The following is a 24,111-nucleotide window of genomic DNA, read 5'->3' as shown; positions in this document are numbered from 1 at the left end:
ACAAACTGTAAAATAATCAGCTATTTGACCAGATAATACATCTTATTCAGAGAGAATGGGTAATGAAAGGCTCAGTTCATTAAAAAATTCTCACCTGTCCCAGATGGGCTTCATAAATGCAGATAGTTTTACCCCCTGATAATGTTAATTGTTGTTATCCTGTTTTAGCCTTTCACCCATATACTTTCCAAACAGTGACATTGAACACATCTATAACATATCTTGAAACAGACTTTTGCTATGTCACAACTTTCCCCCCACCACTTCTGACTTCAACACAGATTGACAGAAACGCATGCTCACGCACTCCCTTGCAGACAGCTGGCAAATGAAAGAAAAGCTTGAAAAAGGAGTGGCGAACCAGGATGACAGTGCCCTCCTCTGTTGAACATGAAGGCTCACTGAATGGTTTTATGAGAATAAAAAGTATATCAATTATATGCTGTAGCCTTGACAGTCACAAGACTTCAACTATACTGATGACCCAGACTGACCAGCGAGCGAAATGGTGGGACACTGCTACCATGGCTCAATCCCCCTACTGTGCATGTCGAAAACATGTACAGAGTTCATAGAAAGCAATCACAGGTAATAATTTACTCAAGTCAACAGCGAGTCATTATTATACTGCACTCTGTAGTGATTGGCTAATATATATAGACCACATCACTTGTCTTGCAAAAATTGGAAGGAGGAAGATATATAATATGATTGGAATTTAGTAGACAAATAACCCCCTCATGTCAAGTCAATTACAAATATAAAACTGATTTTTTACTTTTAAGTTTGTCAAGTTGATAGTGGGTTTAAGCTAAATAAACAAATAAAATAAAAATCTGTACAATTTTTTGACATCTTTACAAAAAATGATGCTTTCCTGCAAACTCTCATCAGAACAGGTATCTTCGACATGAGTCTGATCCACACCGACACTCTACTCGAATCTTCTTCTTTGGCGAGCTCGGGAGCCCCGCTAGACTGAAACTGGAGTCCATTTTGGTGCTTTCTGTGTCAACTGGATCAACTGGAATCAAACAGATGCCGGAAAGGGTTCAGTTGAAGAGGCAACTTTTATTGACTGTTAAAAAGAAGCTTGACTCTTTGCCACTTATTGTGTTGTACAGTGAATGCCAATTGAGCTGCACACCACCTCAGATAAGTTTGTGGTGGTCGATTGGGTTCATGGTGGCAGCTGACCATGGACTATGATTACATGACTGCTTGATATACAACAGGCCTACTCACATATTCTACCATTAATGGCAATAACCTCCTCCATTTCAATTGTCATTGATACATACCACTGTCATCTATCAGACAATATCTTATTTATAAATACTTGAAACCTTGATACACCTTCCATTATGCTAAAATCAGTTTCTTCCATTCAATGTTCTAAATATTGTAATTTTGTTGATGTCTTCAGCTATTTGCGGCATTTACAATGCACCTCTGTACGTTCTGGGAGAGGGATCCCTCACATGTGGCTCTCCCTGAGGTTTCCACCTGAGGGTGGTTTAGGTTATTTTCCCTCTTTTTTTTTGGTAGTTTTTCTTGTCATTAATAGTAAATTATATATTTGATTTCTTCTTGCGTCTCTGGGAGTGAAGTCATGTAGCCCAGTGATTTTCAACCAGTGTGACGCGGCACACTAGCGTGCCGTGAGAGTCTGCAGGTGTGCCGTGGGAAATGATCTAATATCTAGTGTTGCACCGATGTATCGGCCGAACATCGGTAGCGGCAGATATTTGCCTCGTTTACTGACATCAGCACGCGCTATGACGTAACCAACAATTCATCGACGAGTAAATTAGTCGGCGACTATTTTTGTCATCGATTTTTGTCGACGACGTCGACTAATCGTTGCACCCCTATAGATCATAAATAGTAAGTTTTGCCATTACAGTGTAAACAGTTAAATATGTCAGGTCAAGAAAGACTGTCTTTATTTTATTTTAGAAAAACAAGTATTTATGTTAAGTGAAGTCAAGAAAGACTGTCTTTATTTTATTTTTATAAAAACATGTATTTTTTCAGGAAATAGTTTTTTAAGTCAACTTAAAATGTCAGGAGATACATTGTACATTGTTGTGGTGTACATTACTGTTAAAAATGCACTTCTAATAAAGTGAGTGTTGGCGAAACCGGTTGTCATTTTTATGTTGAGGCGGCGGGGGTGTTGTCGGCAGCTGCTGAATGTAACTAATAAAGTAACTTGTAATCTAACTTAGTTACTTTTAAAATCAAGTAATCTGTAAAGTAACTACATTACTTTTTCAAAGTAACTGTGGCAACACTGGATATGACCAGTCAAGGGCAGAGTCCTAAAAAGTTCAAACTTTTTCAGGCCATATCTCCCTTAATTAGGATGCTAATATATTTATTATTGAGAAGAACTAAAACAAAAACCCATTTCACCCCTTCTCCCTACCCCACATTTTCGAGCTCTATCTTGTCCCTTGAAACAGAGTTTCGGTAGTGGTTGAAATCTTCCACTAAGAATTAGGACAGCAATTCAAGAGCTGTTACATGGCAGGAACCCAACACGTTATCAGTAGTCTTCGATGTAAATAGACCCCACTAGAAGTTACATCTAAACTAATGCAGGTAAATCAAATTAATGACCAGGTTAATGTTCTCCTGCCCTCCCTCTGTACTATGGCAATAATGGTGTAGCACAATGACATTTGTCATTCATCCAATGGAAACTAAAAAGCTTGGGTGCTCAGCATTATTTCACTTATAAATCAGAAGCACACTGCTTCAGGCTACTAGCACTGGTCTGTAGGCAACCCTGCAAGGACGCATTATTAGAGGAGCACTTAAGTTCAGTAATCTCACTGCCATACGCTAGTTAAATTAAGTGCATTGTGTATCTTCAAAGAGGGAGGAGTGACATGAACTCATGTCATATCTTGCAGACCTTACGTTTCTAAAACCTTAAAATTTTTTCATATTTGCTCTCACAAATTTTGCACACATACAGATACATGCTGAAAATACATGATTGTAAGATATAAAGTGCTGCTGAAACCCTGATACTTACTTTGCATTTTGTAGTCAAAGGTGAGCTCTTCTCCTGCCCGAATAGCCCGTGTTGAAAATAAAGCGATTCTTGGGAGCCTCTCATCAATGTTATCAATGAACACATTGAAAACCTGCAGGTTGGGATTACACTGTAAAAAGAGGATAACACATTTCAGGAGACTGTGCTTCAGAATAACAAATAGGGCTGCACGATATTAAGAAAACATGAAATATCATTGTTGAATAATGCGATGACAATATGACTTGCTATAAATAATCAAATGCTTAAGTATACAGTGTTTAAGTCTTTCTGCTCTGGATTCACTGCTAACATAGACCCCATACAGTAAGTGTTATATGCAGACACTGAAAAGAGGGTAGGTGAGGGTAGAGTAGGGGTCTTCAACGTTTTTCAGGACAAGGACCCCCAAACAGGTGGAAAGATGGAGCAGGGACCCCCTACTATATATATTGTATAAAATTGTGTTTTATATTAAACTGGGCCTAGTGCCATGTATAAACATAACTCCCCTGATATTGTGCATTCAATACTAAGCTATTCAAATATTACACGGGTTCATATATTCATGTTTTTTATTTTAACATGTGCAAGGTACAGGGTGGCCATGCCACTGCCATTTATAAACATACAGTGGGTACGGAAAGTATTCAGACCCCTTTAAATTTTTCACTCTGTTTCATTGCAGCCATTTGCTAAAATCAAAAAAGTTCATTTTATTTCTCATCAACTCAGCACCCAATCTTGACAGAAAAAAACAGAAATGTAGAAATTTATGCAAATTTATTAAAAAAGAAAAACTGAAATATCACATGGTCAATAGTATTCAGACCCTTTGCTCAGTATTGAGTAGAAGCACCCTTTTGAGCCAGGACAGCCATGAGTCTTCTTGGGAATGACGCAACAAGTTTTTCACACCTGGATTTGGGGATCCTCTGCCATTCTTCCTTGCAGATCCTCTCCAGTTCCGTCAGGTTGGATGGTGAACGTTGGTGGACAGCCATTTTCAGGTCTCTCCAGAGATGCTCAATTGGGTTTAGGTCAGGGCTCTGGCTGGGCCAGTCAAGAATGGTCACAGAGTTGTTCCGAAGCCACTCCTTTGTTATTTTAGCTGTCTGCTTAGGGTCATTGTCTTGTTGGAAGGTGAACCTTCGGCCCAGTCTGAGGTCCAGAGCACTCTGGAAGAGGTTTTCTTCCAGGAAATCTCTGTACTTGGCCGCATTAATTTTTCCTTCAATTGCAACCAGTCGTCCTGTCCCTGCAGCTGAAAAACACCCCCATAGCATGATGCTGCCACCACCATGTTTCACTGTTGGGATTGTATTGGGCAGGTGATGAGCAGTGCCTGGTTTTCTCCACACATACCGCTTAGAATTAACGCCAACAAGTTCAATCTTGGTCTCATCAGACCAGAGAATCTTATTTCTCATAGTCTGGGAGTCCTTCATGTGTTTTTTGGCAAACTCTATGCGGGCTTTCATATGTCTTGCACTGAGGAGAGGCTTCCGTCGGGCCCCGACTGGTGGAGGGCTGCAGTGATAGTTGACTTTGTGGAACTTTCTCCCATCTCCCTACTGCATCTCTGGAGCTCAGCCACAGTGATCTTTGGGTTCTTTTTTACCTCTCTCACCAAGGCTCTTCTCCCACGATTGCTCAGTTTGGCTGGACGGCCAGGTCTAGGAAGAGTTCTGGTCGTCCCAAACTTCTTCCATTTAAGGATTATGGAGGCCACTGTGCTCTTAGGAACCTTGAGTGCTGCAGAAATTATTTTGTAACCTTGGCCAGATCTGTGCCTTGCCACAATTCTGTCTCTGAGCTCCATGGGCAGTTCCTTCGACCTCATGATTCTCATTTGCTCTTACATGCACTGTGAGCTGTAAGGTCTTATATAGACAGTTGTGTTCCTTTCCTAATCAAGTCCAATCAGTTTAATTAAACACAGCTGGACTCCAATCAAGGAGTAGAACCATCTTAAGGAGGATCAGAAGAAATGGACAGCATGTGAGTTAAATATGAGTGTCACAGCAAAGGGTCTGAATACTTATGACCATGTGATATTTCAGTTTTTCTTTTTTAATAAATTTGCAAAAATTTCTACATTTCTGTTTTTTCTGTCAAGATGGGGTGCTGAGTGTACATTTATGAGAAATAAAATGAACTTTTTAGATTTTTGCAAATTGCTGCAATGTAACAAACAGTGAAATATTTAAAGGGGTCTGAATACTTTCTGTACCCACTGTACATCTTGCATTCAACACTAAGCTATTAAAGTAATTCACAGATTCATGTTTTTATTTTAAACATACATGTAGAAGAGACAGTGAATCCTCAAGCTATCTGTGGATGGCACACATACTCCCACATTAGTGAGATGTCGGACCCTGATGGGTAGCACACAACTTATCTAATCTTGGATGGATGGAGGTTGTCAGGCAGAGGGTGAAATCAGCCTCACAATATGTTGGATGCAGGTTAATGTGTATTGAAAGACATTTAAATTCGTGAAAATTTTTTTTTAAAAAATTTAAAAAAATTGTCTTATCAACCAAAGATTTCGCGACCCCCCTGCAGTACCGTCTCCATACGGACCCCCTGTTGAAGACCTCTGGGGTAGAGGATGCACAGCCCGGTCACAGTGCCACCAACTCTAGGGCAGTCCCCCAGGGACCCATGCACAGCTCCAATAAGTCTGCTGACACTCTTTTCATACAAGTTTGGACAGTAAAAATTATGTTTTACAGTTTAACCGGCTCTGTCAGTAATTTACTGCTCCTCTCCGTGTCTCTGCCATTCGCGCTGTGCACTGCTCCGACCGTGTTAAGCCAAACCATTCGCGCCGCTATCTCCTCCAACTCTCAATACATTGACTTAATTTACAAATTCTGTTGTTTTTACCCAGTCTGAGTTTACACGTGTAAGTGTCCGATCACACTGTTTGTGTGTGTGAGAGAGTAAAAGAGAGCAAGTGAGGAAGCGAGAGTAGTGTGGGGTTGTTACTTTACCCTCACGATCTGGGATTATCATAAATAAGATACGCAATTCTTTTATATAATCAACCACTCATAATGATGAATTTAACCTGGGACAAACTTGATCACTAGAAGTTTCCACAAATTTTTGTCAGGCGGAGGCTGAGCAAGATTCGACTAAGCCGCCTCGAAATTCTCTTCTTCCGTGAATGATTCATTGACGGAAAAACCCGTCAATGATCTGATTATTTTGAATTTATTATCCAGGGCAGCAGCTCTTTCTGATTGACCAAATATATTGACATTGTAGAGCATTAAAAAATGGCACATGGAACACCATTTGTCGCAGTTCAAGCTGTCTTTTGTGCTACGTATATCATGCATGTTGATATCACGATGATGATACATTTATATATCATGCTGCCCTAAAACCAAGCAACAAAAATAACCTGCAATCTGAGGTACACATACACATGTGCACAGACACACGTGTAGATACAAACTAACTCAGATGATGTCACTAAATCCCTACAGTTTGTGAAGGTTCTCACAGAGATCAACATAATAAAGACAACAAATGAAAGAACAAAAACATCTGTTGTAGTCAATCTTTCGAAATTCTTGAATTCTTGATGGTTCAATGATTTATTTTATTTTAGTGTTAGATTGTCTTTCATACAGTCGACAATGCAGCATGGCATCAGGGTAGAAAGCATATTTCAAAATCCTAACAGCAGATCATTTTCATTATCTAGAAAATAAAGGAACCCTTGGAAATGTGCAATTGCTGTTTATATTTGAATTGGAATGAGACCACACGCTGCTTTTAATAGACAGCTGTCGGTTAGCATGACATACAATTAAGTGAGCAACAGCTGCCTACAGCAGTGATAATGCTGCATGAGGCTCTTTACAAAGTTAGTTCCACAGGATCAAATATAAAATCATTGCCAAGTATTAGTATCAAGGTGAATTTAAACAGTCAATTTTGCTAAGGAAGATCCTTACTAGGGATGGGCATAATTAATCGACGATCGATTAATTGATCATAAAGAATTTTGTCGATGACATTATTTTGTCTTCGACGAAATTCTGTTGCGTTCACTGCCAACACTGCGAAGCTATACGTCTCCATGAGCGCATGAGTAGGAGGTCAGAATACCCGAGTTGCCTGAACGCAGCACAGTGTTAGCAGCTGTAGGAAGCAGTCCGGAGTTCTACTCGACAAGCCCCGCTGGGGGACCGGCGGCTGGCCGCTGGGAGCTAGATGGATTTGACGGTTCTCGAACTCTCAGTCCGGTTGTTGTCACGTCATCAATCCCGGAACCTCACCCAGACCGGGGTCTCTCCGGGTTCCCTTCCCTGTAGACTGAGGGTCCGCGTGCGACATGAAGCCGAGCTCCGCAGCTAGCGTCCGGAGCTAGCGGAGACTAGCCCCGGACGCTAGCCTCTTCGGACCCGGACACGGCCGGGTCTGGTGGAGGGGTTCCGGGAGTGAGAACGTGACAACAACCAGAGTAAGAGGTCGAGGGACGCGGAGTCCAGCTAGCTCTCAGCGGCTTGCTGCTCTCTCAGCGGGGCTGAAGAGTACAGCAGCGCTTATTTACAAGTGTAACCATTGAACCCGTTTAACTGCCACGAGAGTTGTTCATCTTGTAATAAAGACCTCAATGAGGAAACACGCTGTGTTTTTTCTATTTTCACTGCATTTTAACAGCCCATAATAGTAATAGTGAATTTTAATATAAAAATATTAATGATTAATCGAAAATTCGTCATTAACTCTCCCGACGATCGATTAAGACAATTTAATCGAATGCCCATCCCTAATCCTTACTGAGAGAAATGACCCGCAAGTATTTTGACCACTGCAATAAATAAGATCGGTTTGAATTCTCAAAATGATAAACAAACGTAGCTTCAATGTTTCCTATCTAATTTGTTTTGGCAGAGAGAAGTTTTCATGTTAGAAGCAACCTTCATTACCTGGATGACGTACTTTGCCAATGCCCAGCATGTCCACCCCTAGCAGTTGGGTTTACTTGTTCATACTGTATAGTACTGGTATTTGAGTACACAGGACTACTTTTATACAAGGAAATATTTACAAGGTCATATTTAGGGCCATATTCAAGGCCAAGCCTATGTAAAAAACATTGTGCTGCAGTAGCAGCTCCTCTGCAGAACAAATTGTTTAACTGAAGTTAAGTATTGTGCAATGAACAGATGCTGTAAATATGAATTGATATTAATATGAATATTGTGCTTTGAATAGATGAAGTTGCAAAACTGCCTTTCTTTGTGTATATTTATGCTCATACATTCAGCCTTGAACAGAAATTGCAAAAATTAGTGTTTTTTTTGGGAAGATATCAGGGGAGTAGATCTCGGCTTGCATTTGGAATTAAAAAGTGATCCGGGGCTCAAAAAGGTTGGTAACCACTGATCTAAAGCATACATAAGAGGGAAGAACATAGCTCATTCTTCAAATGTGAAAAAGGCACTATTCCTACGATGTGTACCAAACTATATGTGGTTGACTGACTCGGTGCGTGCTGACAGAGCCACTATGCGAGCATCAGAAAGGAAATGGCGGAAATCTAAACACCTGGACGACCTGCTCGCCTATCAGTCTCTTCTCTCCTCTTTTTCTGCCTCTATCTCCACAGCCAAAAGCACTTTTTACCAAACTACTATTCAATCCTCATTTTCTAACCCCAAAAAACTCTTCTCCATCTTTTCCAACCTCCTCGACCCCCCCAGTCCCCCTCCTCCCAAGCCACTTTGTCAACTACTTTACAAAAAAGATTGATGACATACGATCTTCTTTTTCTGATCCTCCTTCTAGAACCACACTTCTATCAACTTCATCTTCATCCCCTTCGCTCTCCTCTTTCACCCCTCTGTCTCCCAATCAAGTTCTGACCTTGGTAACCTCTGCCCGCCCGACCACCTGCCCCCTTGACCCCATCCCTTCTCACATTCTCCAGTCTATTGCTCCTGACCTTCTTCCTTTTCTTACTCATCTTATCAACACTTCCCTCTCAAATGGCTGTTTCCCTAATTCTCTGAAGGAGGCAAGAGTAAATCCTCTCCTGAAGAAACCCACCCTCGACCCGTCTGCAGTAAATAACTACAGACCTGTCTCTCTTCTTCCCTTTGTTTCCAAAACTCTCGAGAGAGCGATCTTTAATCAACTCTCCTCCTATCTGAACCACAATAATCTTCTTGACCCTCGCCAGTCTGGTTTCAAGGCAGGTCACTCAAATGAGACTGCCCTCCTTGCTGTCTCTGAGCAGCTTCACACTGCTAGAGCAGATTCTCTCTCCTCTGTCCTTATCCTTCTAGACCTCTCTGCTGCATTTGACACAGTGAACCACCAGATCCTGATCTCATCCCTTCAGGACCTGGGTATCTCAGGCTCTGCTCTCTCCCTGCTCTCTTCCTACCTCAATGAACGCACTTATCGGGTAACTTGGAGAGGATCTGTTTCTGAACCTCGTCCTCTCACTACTGGGGTCCCTCAAGGTTCGGTCCTGGGTCCTCTCCTCTTTTCTTTGTAAACCAACACTCTCGGCTCTGTCATTCACTCACATGGCTTTTCCTACCATAGCTATGCTGATGACACCCAACTAATCCTGTCTTTTCCCCGATCAGAAACACAGGTAGCAGCACGAATCTCTGCCTGTCTGACTGACATCTCTCAGTGGATGACCGCTCACCACCTGAAGATTAACCTTGACAAGACTGAACTACTTTTCCTTCCAGGGACAAACTCTCCCACCCATGACCTGACTATTAACTTTGACAACTCCGTGCTGACCCCCACTCAGACTGCTAGGAACCTGGGTGTGACACTCGACTGCCAACTCTCCCTTTCTGCCAACATTACTGCGGTCCTGTAGATTCATGCTTTACAACATCCGGAGAATACGCCCCCTTCTCACTCAGAAGGCGGTGCAGGTTCTGGTCCAGGCCCTGGTCATCTCACGCCTCGACTACTGTAACTCCCTCCTGGCAGGTCTACCTGCTACTGCCATCCGACCTTTGCAGCTCATCCAGAATGCAGCAGCTCGACTGGTTTTTAACCAACCTAAATTCACTCGCACTACTCCGCTCCTCCGCTCCCTACACTGGCTACCAGTGGCTGCCCGCATCCGGTTCAAAACACTAGTACTCGCATACCATGCTGTAAACCAGGGGTCACCAACACGGTGCCCGCGGGCACCTGGTCGCCCGCAGGGACCCCGCGAGTCGCCCGCAAAGCATGCTCTAAATTAAAAAAAAAACGAAAAAATAATTAAATTTGAAATTTAAAAAATAGTCAAACCGCCATCTCACTCTATGCCAGTGATTCTCAAACAGCTAGGGCGCGCGACCGGGAGGGGGACGTGTGTGTGTGTGTGTGTGTGTCCAGACAGCACATTCTCAAACTGTGTGGGGCGCGCAACCGTTAGGAGGAAATGTGAGGCGCAACTAATATTAGAGCCGAACTAATGTTTTGACGTCTGCATCTCTTTAACGGCGGAGCAGTAAACAAATCGCTCTTTCGCCCTAGCCAGTGGTCGGCAGCCCGCGGCTTCAGCCCCTCTGCAGCGGCTCCCTGTGCAGTGACGTGCACGTCGCGCACACACTCAGGCCCCGGGGCTCCGCCCCGCCCCCACCCACTCACTCAGAGACACACACAGTGGAGAGCATCGTTCACGTGAAGCAGCCGGTCAGGGACAAACAAGAGACAGTGTTCAAAAACCAAGTTGAAAAGAAAGTACGATGAAACCTGTCTTGCTCTTGGGTTCACAGTCAATGTGGTAGGACATGAGGAGAGACCAGCGTGTATTTTATGTCTGAAAACTCTATGAGACCAAACAAATTAAGAAGACACTAAGAAACATTACACCCTGTTACATGCATGTGTTCTTTTTGGTTGAGCTTTATCATCTTTGTGACAAAGTGATTTTAATTGAATGAATTTTTTCTCTATTTTTTAAAAAGTACAGACTGATGGAGGAATGTAGTGATAAATGTCACCAAGTTGAAAAGAAAGTAAGATGAAGCCTGTCTTGCTCTTGGGTTCACAGTGAATGAAGGAGGACATGAGGAGAGACTTGTATGGATTTTAGGTCTGAAAACTCTGGCAGCTGACAGTATGAGACCCAAAAATTGAAGAAGAGACTTACACCGCAGTCATATGCATGTGTTATTTTTGGTTGAGCTTTATCATCTTGTAACAAAGTGCTTATAAGTGGTTATTTGGTTATTTTTTATCTACTTTTGAAAAAGAACAGACTGATTGAGGCATGTAGTGATAAATGTCAACAAAAGTACTTCGATTAAGTTGAATTTAAGCAAAGTTTAACAGAAATAAATGTTGCATGTATTAATATATCTGTTTCCTACAATCATTGTTGTGGAAATCATTGTTAATAATTATTCCGAGGAATAATTAACATTAACTTGATCAGACAGTCTCTTCACATATATTATTAATAATATTAAAAGGTGATCTGTGCAACTCTGTTATTCAGGACGTTTGTATCAAACAAGCAGTGGTGTATAAAGTACTTGAAAGCCATACTTGAGTAAAAGTACAGATATCTTACTTGAAAGTGACTCCGGTAAAAGTAAAAGTCACCTGTCAGAAAATGACTTGAGGAAAAGTCTTAGAGTTGCTCATATTAAATGTACTTAAGTATCAAAAGTATCTGGTGTTGAAATGTACTTAAGTATCAGAAAGTAAAAGTACAAGTACCAAAATTAAAAATGCTAAGTGCTTTTTATAGTAGGCCTTGTTCAGTTCAGGATTTATTTCAACTGACTGAAAAATTATAACAACACTATATATATATTGTATAATTTTACAAATTTTGAACCCGAGATGCCGAGGTTAAAAAAGTATTGGACAAGTGCATCTGAACTTCTAGAGACAACAAAGAATCAACACAACAGAATAAACAAGTGCCTCTTGATTCTACCTAAGAACACTAGACCTGCCACTAATAGACCAAATGAACCTTTTGTGTCTATTAGCTGTATTGTGTAACTGCCTGGATGTTTACCTGCCTGTAATCCTGCCCGCCAGCTTGTCCACACTTCTACATGTAAGCCTGTTTATTTATCATTAGACTATCTTCATTGGATGGGCCTGTGTTTGTGTTTGCATTTGTTTGAAGCAGGGTGACAATACACCTGTAGGGTATCTTGCCTGTAGGGACGACAAAGTGAAGACACAACCCTGCTTGAAGTTGTTCCAATATTTTCTTTAAGAAAAGTTAACCACTTGCTGCTTCGAGCTATGTATTTATGTGCAGATGTTGACACAAAGCAGGAAAGGGAAAACGAATGTGAATCGAAAAAGGAATACCTTCAAAAAATTATGTAAAGTCACCTAATAAAAGCCATCAAAAAGCAAATTCATTTGCCTGAATAATAATCCTTACAATTTCAATAGGGCCTCACGTCTGTCAGTGCCTGTCAGTGCCTGTCAGTGCTCTGGCCCTAATAATAAAGACTGAACCGAGCTCCTGCAGGAGCAAGAGAGAGGTGCGCCGTTCGTAAAGGTGCACGTTCCGCCAACCTCCGCTGCTCAAGTAACGAGCCAGTTTTGAGAATGTAAGAAGTAGAAAGTACAGATATTTGTGCTCAAATGTAGCGAGTTAAAAGTCGTCAGGAAAATAAATACTCAAGTAAAGTACAGATATGTGAAAAATCTACTTAAGTACAGTAACAAAGTACTCAGTACCTTCGAAGTAGCTCTCAGTCTAAAAAAGGTTGGTGACCCCTGCTGTAAACAGATCAGGTCCAGTTTACATCCAGGACATGGTCAAACACTACACACCAGCACGTTCACTCCGCTCTGCTTCAGCTAAACGACTCGTTGCTCCTTCACTGCGAGCTAAACACTCATCAAAATCACGACTGTTTGCTGTCCTAGCTCCTAAATGGTGGAATGAGCTCCCACTCGACATCCGGACATCTGAAAGTTTACACATCTTTCGCCGAAAACTAAAAACACACCTCTTCCGACTGTACCTTGAATAAAAAAAAAAAAATAATAAAAAAAACCACTTACCACTTTTGAAACTAACACTTTGGTAGCACTAAAATGGCACTTACTTATAGCACTTTGTAGTTTTGCTTTATTTCAAAGAAATTTTACTGTCTTGATTCTTGTTGTTCTTGGTTTGTACCCTCAGGGTTGAATGCACTTATTGTAAGTCGCTTTGGATAAAAGCGTCAGCTAAATGAACTGTAATGTAATGTAATATGTATTGTGAAATATCAGTTGCCTGAGATATATTACAAAAAAGCAGGTACTCCCAGTGAGCAAGAAGTGTAAGTCTGCCAACTGCCAATTTTATCAAAGGAACAAAATAAAAGATGCATACTCCTATAACAGAGGAGATTCATAATTAACTGAATTACATGGTTTCCCAGTTAAATAATACAATAAATACTATTGATATCTATACTGATATTGAATGGCATTTGAAACAGGCTGGGTACCCAGTACATTTAATGATGCCTGGATTTCTCTGATCCGTAAAAAGGACAGAGACAACTCAGAACCATCTAATTTCAGACTGGTGAGACTTATTGTTGCAGATTGCAAGGTATTAAGACATTAGCATCAAATGCGAGCATATATCACCAGACATTATAAATAGCGATCACATTGGTTTCATTGAGAACAGATCATCAGGTGATAAGTGAAGGCTAAAGGCCAATTTATGCCTCTCTGTTTTTTTTCTATTACGGACAGATAAGACCGCCCTATCCGTCGTGGAACGCCCTCTCCGAGCGCCTCGGAGAGCTTTTCGTACACGTCTGATTTTTCTAACTGTACGTGTTTATTTCGGAGACCCCACGGACAGCTCTTGGCTGTGATTGGTCCGCGAACGACATCATTTCCGTATGACGTCATTTCCGTATTTCCGGACCTCAAACTTCCTGTTTACTTGTAGCAACAAACACGAACACAACTATGATTCTACGATTAATGTGACGTGTGTGTTAAGCCAGCGGAGTTGTCCGGCTGACGGTGGCTCGTTAGAGCACTGACGGCATGTGTGCACGTTCACATACGGTTATAACGAGCTTTCAAAACGGCGCTAGCAGGCTAGGCTAGCGGGCTAGCCACCATGCTAACTGCGGTGGTAACAGTGCAAAAACCCGCCGTCACGACTTTAATTCCACTTCTATCATGACACTGTTTCTATAATACCGTCAGGTTAGAAGCAAACACTGGGTAGTAGTTAGTGTCGGGAGTCCCTGCTGACTGTGTGTGGAAGCTGGGGGGGAGCTAGCTCCGGGTAGCTTCTAGCTACATGTAGCCTCAAGCAGATTCAAGCTGTGGAATCAGCAACACAGTTCGGAAACAAGACCGGAGAACCGCTGCGCTAAGAAACGATTACATCAGCATTTTGACCCGCTGGGTGTCACTTTATTTAGTTCTGTTAGTTGCCATGGTTCAGTGTGTGGGACGCAAGCTAACATGTAAACAGAGACACGTGGACTTCTTCTTCCCAAATGGGGTAGGCTTCTCTGAGCTCGTCTTCCGTTGCGCCACCTATGGGTTTGGCGATGAATTTTTTCCGACGTACTGTGTCGGAGAAGTAAAAATCAAAAAGACTCTTCGCCCCCCGCTGAGACCTCTCCGAGAAACTGACACGTAGTAGTATATAAGAGCCTTTACGCATCTTAAATGTATGAACAGATTTTATCAGGTTCGGTTTGCTGCCTTCTCACTCGATGCCATGGATTTTGACTATAACTTAAAAATGTGGCTTTTGGCTTGGTTTTGAAACTGTATGAGGGTACTCCATTTGAATCAGCGAGCAGCTGTTCTATGGGCACTACGTAAATGTGCTTCTTTTAAATTTCGCCGTCGCTTATGACAATAGCTGGGAACCACTGGCCTCAGCAATCTCAGCTGCTCAAAGAATTAAAAGGGTGCATGGAGGTGTTAGAGAGCACTGTATGTATATGCTGATTAGTTTAGCAGTGATGGCTGAACTTGCTTGCTCTTAACCAGGTATTGACTCTTATTCCAAACTGTCAAGTTTAAAAATAAACTGGCACAAATATGAGTGCATGTCTATATTAAACACATCTTACTCTAAATGGATACCTGTAGGAATTAGATTAAATCCAAACCTGGATAAAATAATGGTTTCAAATGGGGAAACTCTCCTCGGAATGATACAAATTAACCTTAAGAGAAAATGGGGGAAATTATTTATGGGAACTAGTTTTACTTAATTTCTTTCTCTTGAACAAGTTCCTTCATTTTACAGGACATTGAACTATTGACATCAAACTATTTTCATTAATTAACAGATAATTGTGTGAAACTGTGAATCAATACATAAATGTGAGGTCAATTTAGCAGTTGCCTTCCAAGCTGCCAGCAGTATACTCTGTGCACTGTTTAAAGACACTTACATTATGGTTGACAAAGTGGGAGATGTTGCCTAGGTGAGCAGCATCGACTGTGTACACATCCTCCACATAGTCCAGGTCAAACAGGTATGTAGATCCTTGGCGGTCGTACACGTGACCCCTCCTCTCTGCTTCATCTGTTGTGATAATCTGGAGGAAACATGACATTACGGGTTAATAGTGGAACCACTGCTTTGAAGTCATATGCCAACACAACAAATTAGCAAAGAATAAGTAAAAAAAAAAAAAACTAAAATAACCACTTAAACTATTTACTTATAGTATAAACTTTAACTAAATATAGTTTAAATAGTACCCAATGTGGGATTAATATAGGATTATTTTATTTTAAATAAAATAATCCTATATCGGGAACGTCAAAGATCTAAATACTCAACATATTCATATAAAAATAAAGTTGCATAAAATATGGACCAAATTGTCAGTGAAGACCATCTTATATTCTATAATATTAGAACTGATTAAACATAACCACTGAGGGGTTTTTTTAACTTTATCTTTTGATTTTCACATTTAGAAGCAATTACAGTCATTCATCCCGAAATTTTTATTGTTGCTAGTTAAAAACAAACAGACGAACAAGCAAAGAGAATTGCGAAATTGGAGGTACCTGCAAAAATGTCCTTTAGCGAGTGAAAATGTGTCACCTAGTTGATGCAAAAATAGTATCCAAATATAGGTCCTTCATAGTTTTCATACCTAACCTAGCACAGATATAAAAATATACTATCCAGTAATGATGGGGGAAAGATATGATTTATCTCTTGTGGTGCCCTAGTCAGTCAATCCATATACCTAAAATGGCATCAGAATGCCTATAATTTATGAGTAACCAGTGTCTCAGCAACCCCCCCCCCCCCCCAGTACAATGGACTATTCCATGGCCGCGTCCACTGAAGTGATTCGAGGCGTAAACACAAACTGATAAGCAGTGTTGAGCCAGTTCACATTTAAAAAGAACAAATTCAAAGTTCAATTCATACAGATGAAAATTAACTAGTTAAGGTTAATTTGTTAAGTGTTTAATGGGATTATTTAGATGTCAAATTTACGATCATGTGTTTAGTTATTAATCAATGGTGTCGGATCATGAATTGTGTCGCTCTGCTCATTTTAACACTGAGTCCTGACTGTGAGCGTCACTTCTCGTGTTGTACTGAGCACAACAAGTAAAACTAAATTCACATTCAGTACTCACACTCGTCGTAGCCCAATGCATCTTGTCTAGAAATGGAGCCTTTTCCAATTCGGTAACATTAGATTGCACGGTCCCCAAGACCCTAGGGTCTTAGAATGGAGGTCCCGAAACTGTGGTCCTGAAAGTGCAGGAATCCCTGACTCCCTGACACTGCAGATTAACGATATATTTGCGCACGCACAATTATCAAATCTCACTCCTCCTCTTTAACAACTACAGAGACAACTCCGGTCACACAGTCAGCTCTCTGTCTCAGTAGCATTCAGCGGGAAGTCAGAAGTCATTTGCTGGCTATCTTAAAATTAAGCTTTTGTCTTTTTTATCTGATTAATAATTGAATAATCCAATTATTACATACATATGCTATAGTGAGTCCAAAGGATCCTTTCCTATGTCTTTCTGCTCACAGAACTTCACATCACAGTTTTATAGAAAATCATGACATGTTTTCTCTACTTTGGCATTAACTATTATATATCTCAAGTAAACGTGAAACAATTACCTCAATAATGTTCACTTGCATGTTTTACTTTGTGCGGTATATACTCAAATGAGCCTTTTATCACGTTAATCTCTAAAAATGTTCAGATAAAAGCAATTTGCAACAGTCAGTGGGCACCTCACTGTCTTCACCACAACCTGCTTGACTGTAGTTGTTAATAATTCATTAAGATATTTAGTCAGTTAAGAATTTATTCAGAGGTTGCATCGTATATGCCCCTAGAACCGCATCTTCGAAAAGGTCACACTTAACAATAGGCAACTACCGATCCAGCAGATTTGCTCTGATCTAGGTCTTTTGTCTGCGACTTCCAAAACGTTGTGCTTAAAGAAATCATGTCATGTGAACAAGGCATAACTTCTTACAGATTCTCCCTCACATTTTTCCTTCATGTCTTGAGCCAAAGAATAAAAGTAAGGAGATAAGAAGTTTTTTTTAACTTTTTTCGAATGCAGCCCGGTGCAAGACCAGTCTGTGCAACTGGCCCCAGGATTTTTTGTGTCAAGTTGCATCACACACATCAGGAGAAACTCTTAATGCTCTTCTCTCTAATCTGAAACATGCAAAGACTAAAGGATTATTTGAAAATAATACACTACAGGATATTTTTAAGATAATCATGCAGGAGGGAAGCAGGAACCAATGGATCTCAGAAAACACAAAAGCAGGTTTAACAAAGGCTGGTCAACAATGGTCAAGTATTCCTCAACTCCATAGGAAACACTGACTTTAGATGTCTAGCAATGACAAGATGCATAAGGCCAAACAGTTCAAAAGGATTTGATGGAATATATTTGCTTACCTCTCCTACATACTCCATAACAAATGTGTTCTTCCTGATATGCTGCAGTGTGCGGACACCCCATCCTCTGCCGTTCTCTGTCTTAAAGATGCACAGGTCAAACTGGATGCCCCTCTGCACCACTCTGTTGGGACAATCGGGGCCACAGCTGCATCGGGAGTTACACTCATATATGGGCTGTCCTGCCCGGATCCGGACCTGCCCCTTATAGTTGTAGGCCATACGGTGCAAAGAGGCCCCAGGGCAGCAGCCATTCACCGGCTCCTCTAAACAGTTCTTACACTCACAACCCACAGCCATCTCATCTAACACTATGCCCTGGCCTACTTTGTAGTTGTTGATGTAGGTGAAGTTTTTTGGAGGACCCTCAAGGTCCACTTCGTTAACGACGAAAATGTGACCTGGGTGGTTCCGAGTCTGATTCAAATGGGTCTCCCAGAGCTGCAGACTCTGACGGAGTTTAGCTTTCTGGAGGAGGATTGAGGTGACTTCCTTATCTAGCTTTTTAGGGATGCAGCGTCGCTTGTGGCGCCTCAGTTCCTGATCAAGGTCCTGATGGAACTGCTTTATCAGTTTGGGGCATTTGAGGTTCTTCTTGGGTTCCCAACTATTATCTGACTCTGGGAATCCCCTCCATTTAACCAGATAGAATTCCTCCTCCTGAAAAACACAAATTTGATTAGGAGCAGAGACTGAATTTTTCCTGTTGAAATTTATACATCTTTTACCATCTCAACACAGTGAACAGATATCTAAGCTCCATTGTTTTGACAATCAACAGCCCCACATCAGCACAACAAGTTTCATGTTTAAAATGAGATAATTAAATATTATTACACAATTAATCTTGCACTGAGACAAAGTTTATCGTTTCCTCCAATTATTTCAGCAGCATGTGTTTCTATCCATGCCGCTGAACTTTGTGGTATCCATCCTCATGTTAATGTCACAGGGTGTGTGTGTGTGTATAAATGGTGGTAGCGGTGGCAGTCTGCAGTGATAACTCTCTGGGGTTTGTCCTCTGACCCGGAAGGAGAAAGGACCCCAAGGTGTGGTGATTGACACCGCGAGACGGAGGACGAGACATCAATGGCACTGCAAGCACAGCAGCTGCACCCGCAGGGCGTAGAGAGTAAAGCGGGAGATGTTTCGGGGGAGAATCAGAGGGTCGGAGGAGGTGCCGGTAGTGCTGCTCAATTATAGCAAAAATCAGTCACTATTATTTTAATTCATATTGAAATCAAGATTATTAAAAAACGATTACTCATTAATTTGAGAACATATGCGTCTATTGAACTTTAACACTGGTGTTTCATTCTAACACAATGTCTGTGAACTTAAAGTGTAATTGAACTGACAAACAAGAAATACATTAAAATAAATAAAGTGAAATATATATATAGATAAAAAAATACATTATATAAAATATCACTGGGTGGATAGGCTACTGCATTAAGAGTGGCCTTAATGACTTACTGTGTTGTGGTGGCAGGAGTCGATGCTCTGGACAGCCATAGACATTGTACTTGTACTTGTACTCATTGTACTTTAAGGTCCTTTTTAGAACAACCTGGACTTTTACTGTTTAACCCAGTGTTTTTAAATCTTTAATCATTTTAGTTGGTAATAAATTGGGTCTGCATGCTGTTTTGGGTCACTACAGGTCCCCAGCAGAAAACCTTTAGATTCTGATAAGTCACACAATACAAGTTATTGTTGTATTCCTCTTCCAATTTTTATATATTTATCTTTATACCTCGGGTCAGAATCTGCGACCCAGTGACAATCCCATCGAATCGTGTCTTTGAGAAGTTCTCACATCATGATTAGTGACTGCCAATTGAACGCTGACTTGGCTCCAATCTGGGGCTTTTGTCACCGACCTTCAAAACCAGTTGGCGAGTGGGAAATTTGACTTACTTGTGTGGTGTGAATAAGGTTTTACATTCTTAAATCTTCAACACTTGTCTTTCCATGCCTACAAAAATGCAGATCAGTTGATTTTCTTTCAGAAACAAAAAGGTGAACCACTGTCAATCTGCACTATGTGATATTTCCTGACCACATTTGTCTTTGTTCAGCGATTTGGATTTCTGTGCATCTTGATAAAAAAAGATTTGGATGTGGGTAAGTACTAGATTTTTACTTTGACTTTGTTTACAACAGGCTGCAGTGTCAAGCCAGACAACTCACATTTCTATCAAACTTGAAATGCCAAACAGAATTATTTACTGCACACGACAGCACATTAAATCCAGACTTCCTGCTAGAACACTGACTTACCAGGCTTGATACAATGGATGATTCACAAGTCAGATGCCTTGTCTTTTGGCTATTAACGTTACAATTTACTTTGACATAAGCTGTTAAGAAATTATTAGTTGTGTTTGATGCATAGTAAGCTAAAAGATTTTAATTTACTGAAAGCACATCATCACAATGTGTAAATCTTCAGACTGTCCAACTTTTTTTTTACAGTAATATAAGTATTCAGAGAAGTTCAAGATAGGGAAAATGTCTTCAGGCAAAAGTCTGGAAAATATCAATGTCAAACTAGCATTAACATCCATCGCAATTTATGTAATAGATGTATAAACATCGTTGTGTAGTCAACAACTGTCAAATTAAATAAAGTATAATGCATTAACACTCATTTATACAATACTCAGTTTTCACATTTAAATGGATGGATCATTAATAAGTACTCTTTTCTTGCTTTTTTTTTTAAGGCTTAAGAGGGATGGTTCCGAAAACTGAAAATGCACCCATTATCAGGGTGAGGGTTATTGGGTAAGGGTTTGAGTCCACAAAAGTCTAAGTTTTAGCCAAAGTGACCTCTTCTTCAGATGTAATAAAACAGAAAAAAAAAAATGCGTACATACAGCTTGTGTGGTGTCATCCAAGTGCCTGCAAGCCCCAAAATTCATATTCGACTCGAAACAAGGTCATTTATACCAAGTTTTAAGCCTAAACAACTAAACAAAATGTAAAAAAAATAACCACATATTACCAAAACAATAAATAAAATGGATTCTCTGGCTCCGTTAACAAAAATTGCTAAGATATTAATTATTTGACACAGGATGTATGTTATCAGCCTGGTAAACTTGATGGGATGATTTCATGATTTGATAGGTTTGTATTACATTAGGTTAGTATACCAGTGTTTCCTCCAGGATGGTGTGTGTGTGTGTTAATCTCTGTTGCTCATCACACACAAACTGACCATCACATTTATTGAGGTAGTAAGCGAAGGGGTTGGATCATAAATCCAGGTTGTTCCAGACACTTTAACCCTGATGTCCTGGCTGTGTGTGTCTTGTGTTGAGTGTGTCAAGTAGGGGTGCAACGATTAGTCGACGTCGTCGACAAAAATCGATGACCAAAATAGTCGCCGACGAATTTACTCGTCGATGAATCGTTGGTGACGTCATAGCGTGTGTTTCTCGTGTCGCGCAGCGGAACTAAACGTCGTTTTACCGGAGGTGCTGATGGAAGTACCTGAGGAGTGAGCCATCTCGCTCCCTTCCTATCTCTGAAAGTCGCGCATGTGCAATAGCGACAAAACATGGACCAATGTCGGGGTCTGCTGCCGCGCGCAGTCGCGCACCAGGAAGTAAAAAGTTCGGGAGAACTACACTCTTAACATGGCCCGAGAAAAACTACCTGCAGTATCTGTACAGCGGACCTGTTCTCCATGGAAGCAGGACACGCGCATTTGAGGATGAGGCACGTTTGACTTCGTAACGGAGACGATGCTGACTCGCCTCTGTCAGATGTTATATATAAACGTATATACCTGCGCGCAGGATTCTAGCATCCATTACAAAAATATAGTTTAAACTTTTTTTTAACGAGTTTAAAAGCGAAATGTTATCCTATTGCCTGACAAACGTCTTGTTTTAATCAAAATGATTTAGTCCGAAGAAGACCGTAGTTTCGTTTGTTGATGTTTTTATTAATGTTATTTTCCCTGTCCTTTTTTGTTAACACGAAAAATGGATATTTGATTTTTAATTTATTTTTAGTACCAGCACTTGGCCTGTTCTTGGTTCACAGTAAAAAGGGAAACTTAAATTTAAATTGATTTTTTTTATTAGCACTTTGCCTGTCCTTGGTTTTAAATGGACAAAAACTTGATTTCTTTGCTTTTGTGTCAACAGTACCCTTATATGCAGCAAAGTTTATTAAAAGACATTTTTTATAATAAAGTATCTATCTTTATTGTCTTTATTTTCAGTCATCACATGCCTTGAACCTCAAGCTAAATTTAAAAGCTGCTTGCTAAATAATAGCAATTGAGAATTTGTGTCATTCATAATCCGATTAGTCGATTAATCGTTTCAATAATCGGTGACTAATAGACTATCAGAAAAGTCGTTAGTTGCAGCCCTAGTGTCAAGTGAACTGTCATGTGCACAGAATGTTGGGACGTCTAAGTCCATGCCTCTTGCTGTCTCTACTTGCTGTGCCTCATGGCTGCAGGTCACAATTTGTATTGTTATATTGTATTATTTGCCTTTTATTGTCATTGTATAGCACCGTATTGTTATATTGCATTATTTGCCTTTTATTGTCATTGTACAGCACTTTGGTCAGTTTATGCTGTATTTAAATGTGCTCTATAAATAAAACTTACTTACTTACTTTGAGAGGAAACTGAACCCAGCATTACTACAGGTCAAGCAAACAAATTCACTCATAATCATAATAGTGCTGATAATAATCATAATAATAATACCATACCTTAGTCTTCTTGTAGTCACAGAGGAACTCGACCTCATACTCATTGACGTTGGTTCTGTTCACCCCAAGCTGTTTACAGTGGAGCCTCTCTGTGCGACATAGCGCCTCCAGCTCATCCCAGGACATCTTACATGGCACTCTGCAATCTGACACAGCCACTCCATCTAACCAAGTTAGTGTCAAATGCACTGTGGCTATAGCAAAATACACTCGGTAGGCATTTGGTTTAAACTGGCACTGTTCACTGCTGGAACTGTCAAACCAAATCAACAGAAAGTACTGCCTTTTGATTTTATAGAAATTCTCACAAGGGTCTGGAACCACATAAAATGAAAGTGAATGGGAGGCACAGATTTGTTACTGCTATGTTCCGGCAAATACTTGTGGACAGCTGGACTGGGCTCCCATAATATACTCACTTATTATCTTTCTTGGTCTGTCTGTCTCTCTCTCATTGTGATACTGCACGGTAAAGTGTGACACTACTACTCTATTATTACTGATGGTAGTATGGTGCTGCAACATTTTTTACATATAATCTTATTACATCCAAAGTATCACTATTGTTATTATTATTGGTGTAACACATATTTACATATAACACCATTTACACCTGTATGTGGCGCTGCAGGGCGCGGCGGGTTGTCGGGTATAGTTTTGCCCGCTAACACACATTAGTCTGCTCCGACACTGATGAACTGACTTAACTGACTCAGCCATTCAATCTCTCGGTTAGTTCGCATGCTGCTAGAAGTGTTCGAAACAAACGGCGTAAAGTTAGCTTACAAAGGAGACTAAGTTAAACTGCACAACTTAGTGAGGACTACTAACTAGTCTTCCTGCAGTCACCATGATAGTCTCCTCGCTCTCTATATGTTCCGTCAGCTCGACGACAAGAAAGCGTACATAGTCGCTGTCTGTGAAGGGACTTTATCTAAACCGAAAGACATAGATCGCCAGATAAGCCCATGATGTAAAATAAAGTCGAAAACATAACTCTTTAGTTACCTTTCAAATCTTCCGCCATGTTTGCCACACAACCGCCAAAATAGAAAAGCTCACACTGGTGGGAAGGATCCTGCCGCAGAATGAACTGGAGCGGCTGCTTATTGGACGAACGTCATTTGTCAGCCCTCTCATTGGCCCATAGGGAGTCAGGAGGTTGGCCGGAAGACAATAGATGTCGTACCATTGATGTGTCGTACGCATGGTCGTACGAGCTAGTCACATTCACCAAGAAGTTAGAAAGCTAGCGTAGTTGTGAAAGTACGCCCGCTGTAGCACACCGCTAGAGACCCGGATGTGAAGTTCATATCCTTCATACTGTAGAACAGTGCTTTTAAATAGTTTCAGACATTCCTTTAACCTTTGAATAAAATTATCACATGT

General features: G+C 40.7%; 1 protein-coding gene across 1 annotated transcript; it reads right to left on the bottom strand.

Moving 5' to 3' along the window:
* Positions 1 to 15: 15 nt before the first annotated feature.
* Positions 16 to 23,773, bottom strand: suv39h1a (SUV39H1 histone lysine methyltransferase a). The gene is made up of 6 exons (XM_061075084.1): positions 23,731 to 23,773; positions 22,723 to 22,886; positions 17,977 to 18,636; positions 15,457 to 15,603; positions 3,047 to 3,176; positions 16 to 1,024 (listed from the first exon to the last, which is right to left on the bottom strand). The coding sequence occupies exons 1-6, from the start codon at positions 23,747 to 23,749 to the stop codon at positions 891 to 893; spliced, it is 1,254 nt and encodes a 417-aa protein (XP_060931067.1). The 5' UTR covers positions 23,750 to 23,773; the 3' UTR covers positions 16 to 890.
* Positions 23,774 to 24,111: the final 338 nt, after the last annotated feature.

This window comes from Limanda limanda, chromosome 7, assembly GCF_963576545.1.
Source record: "Limanda limanda chromosome 7, fLimLim1.1, whole genome shotgun sequence".
NCBI lineage: Eukaryota > Metazoa > Chordata > Actinopteri > Pleuronectiformes > Pleuronectidae > Limanda > Limanda limanda.
This window is presented reverse-complemented; position numbering and strand designations above follow the sequence as displayed.

Bases quoted from the DNA above. Each gene is read 5' to 3' on its own strand.
- suv39h1a (XM_061075084.1), bottom strand. The intron at 18,637-22,722 runs GTATGGTATTAT...TGTGTTTTTCAG, and splicing joins GTGACTACAAGAAGACTAAG to GAGGAGGAATTCTATCTGGT. The intron at 1,025-3,046 runs GTAAGTATCAGG...GTTTGATTCCAG, and splicing joins CTTTGACTACAAAATGCAAA to TTGATCCAGTTGACACAGAA.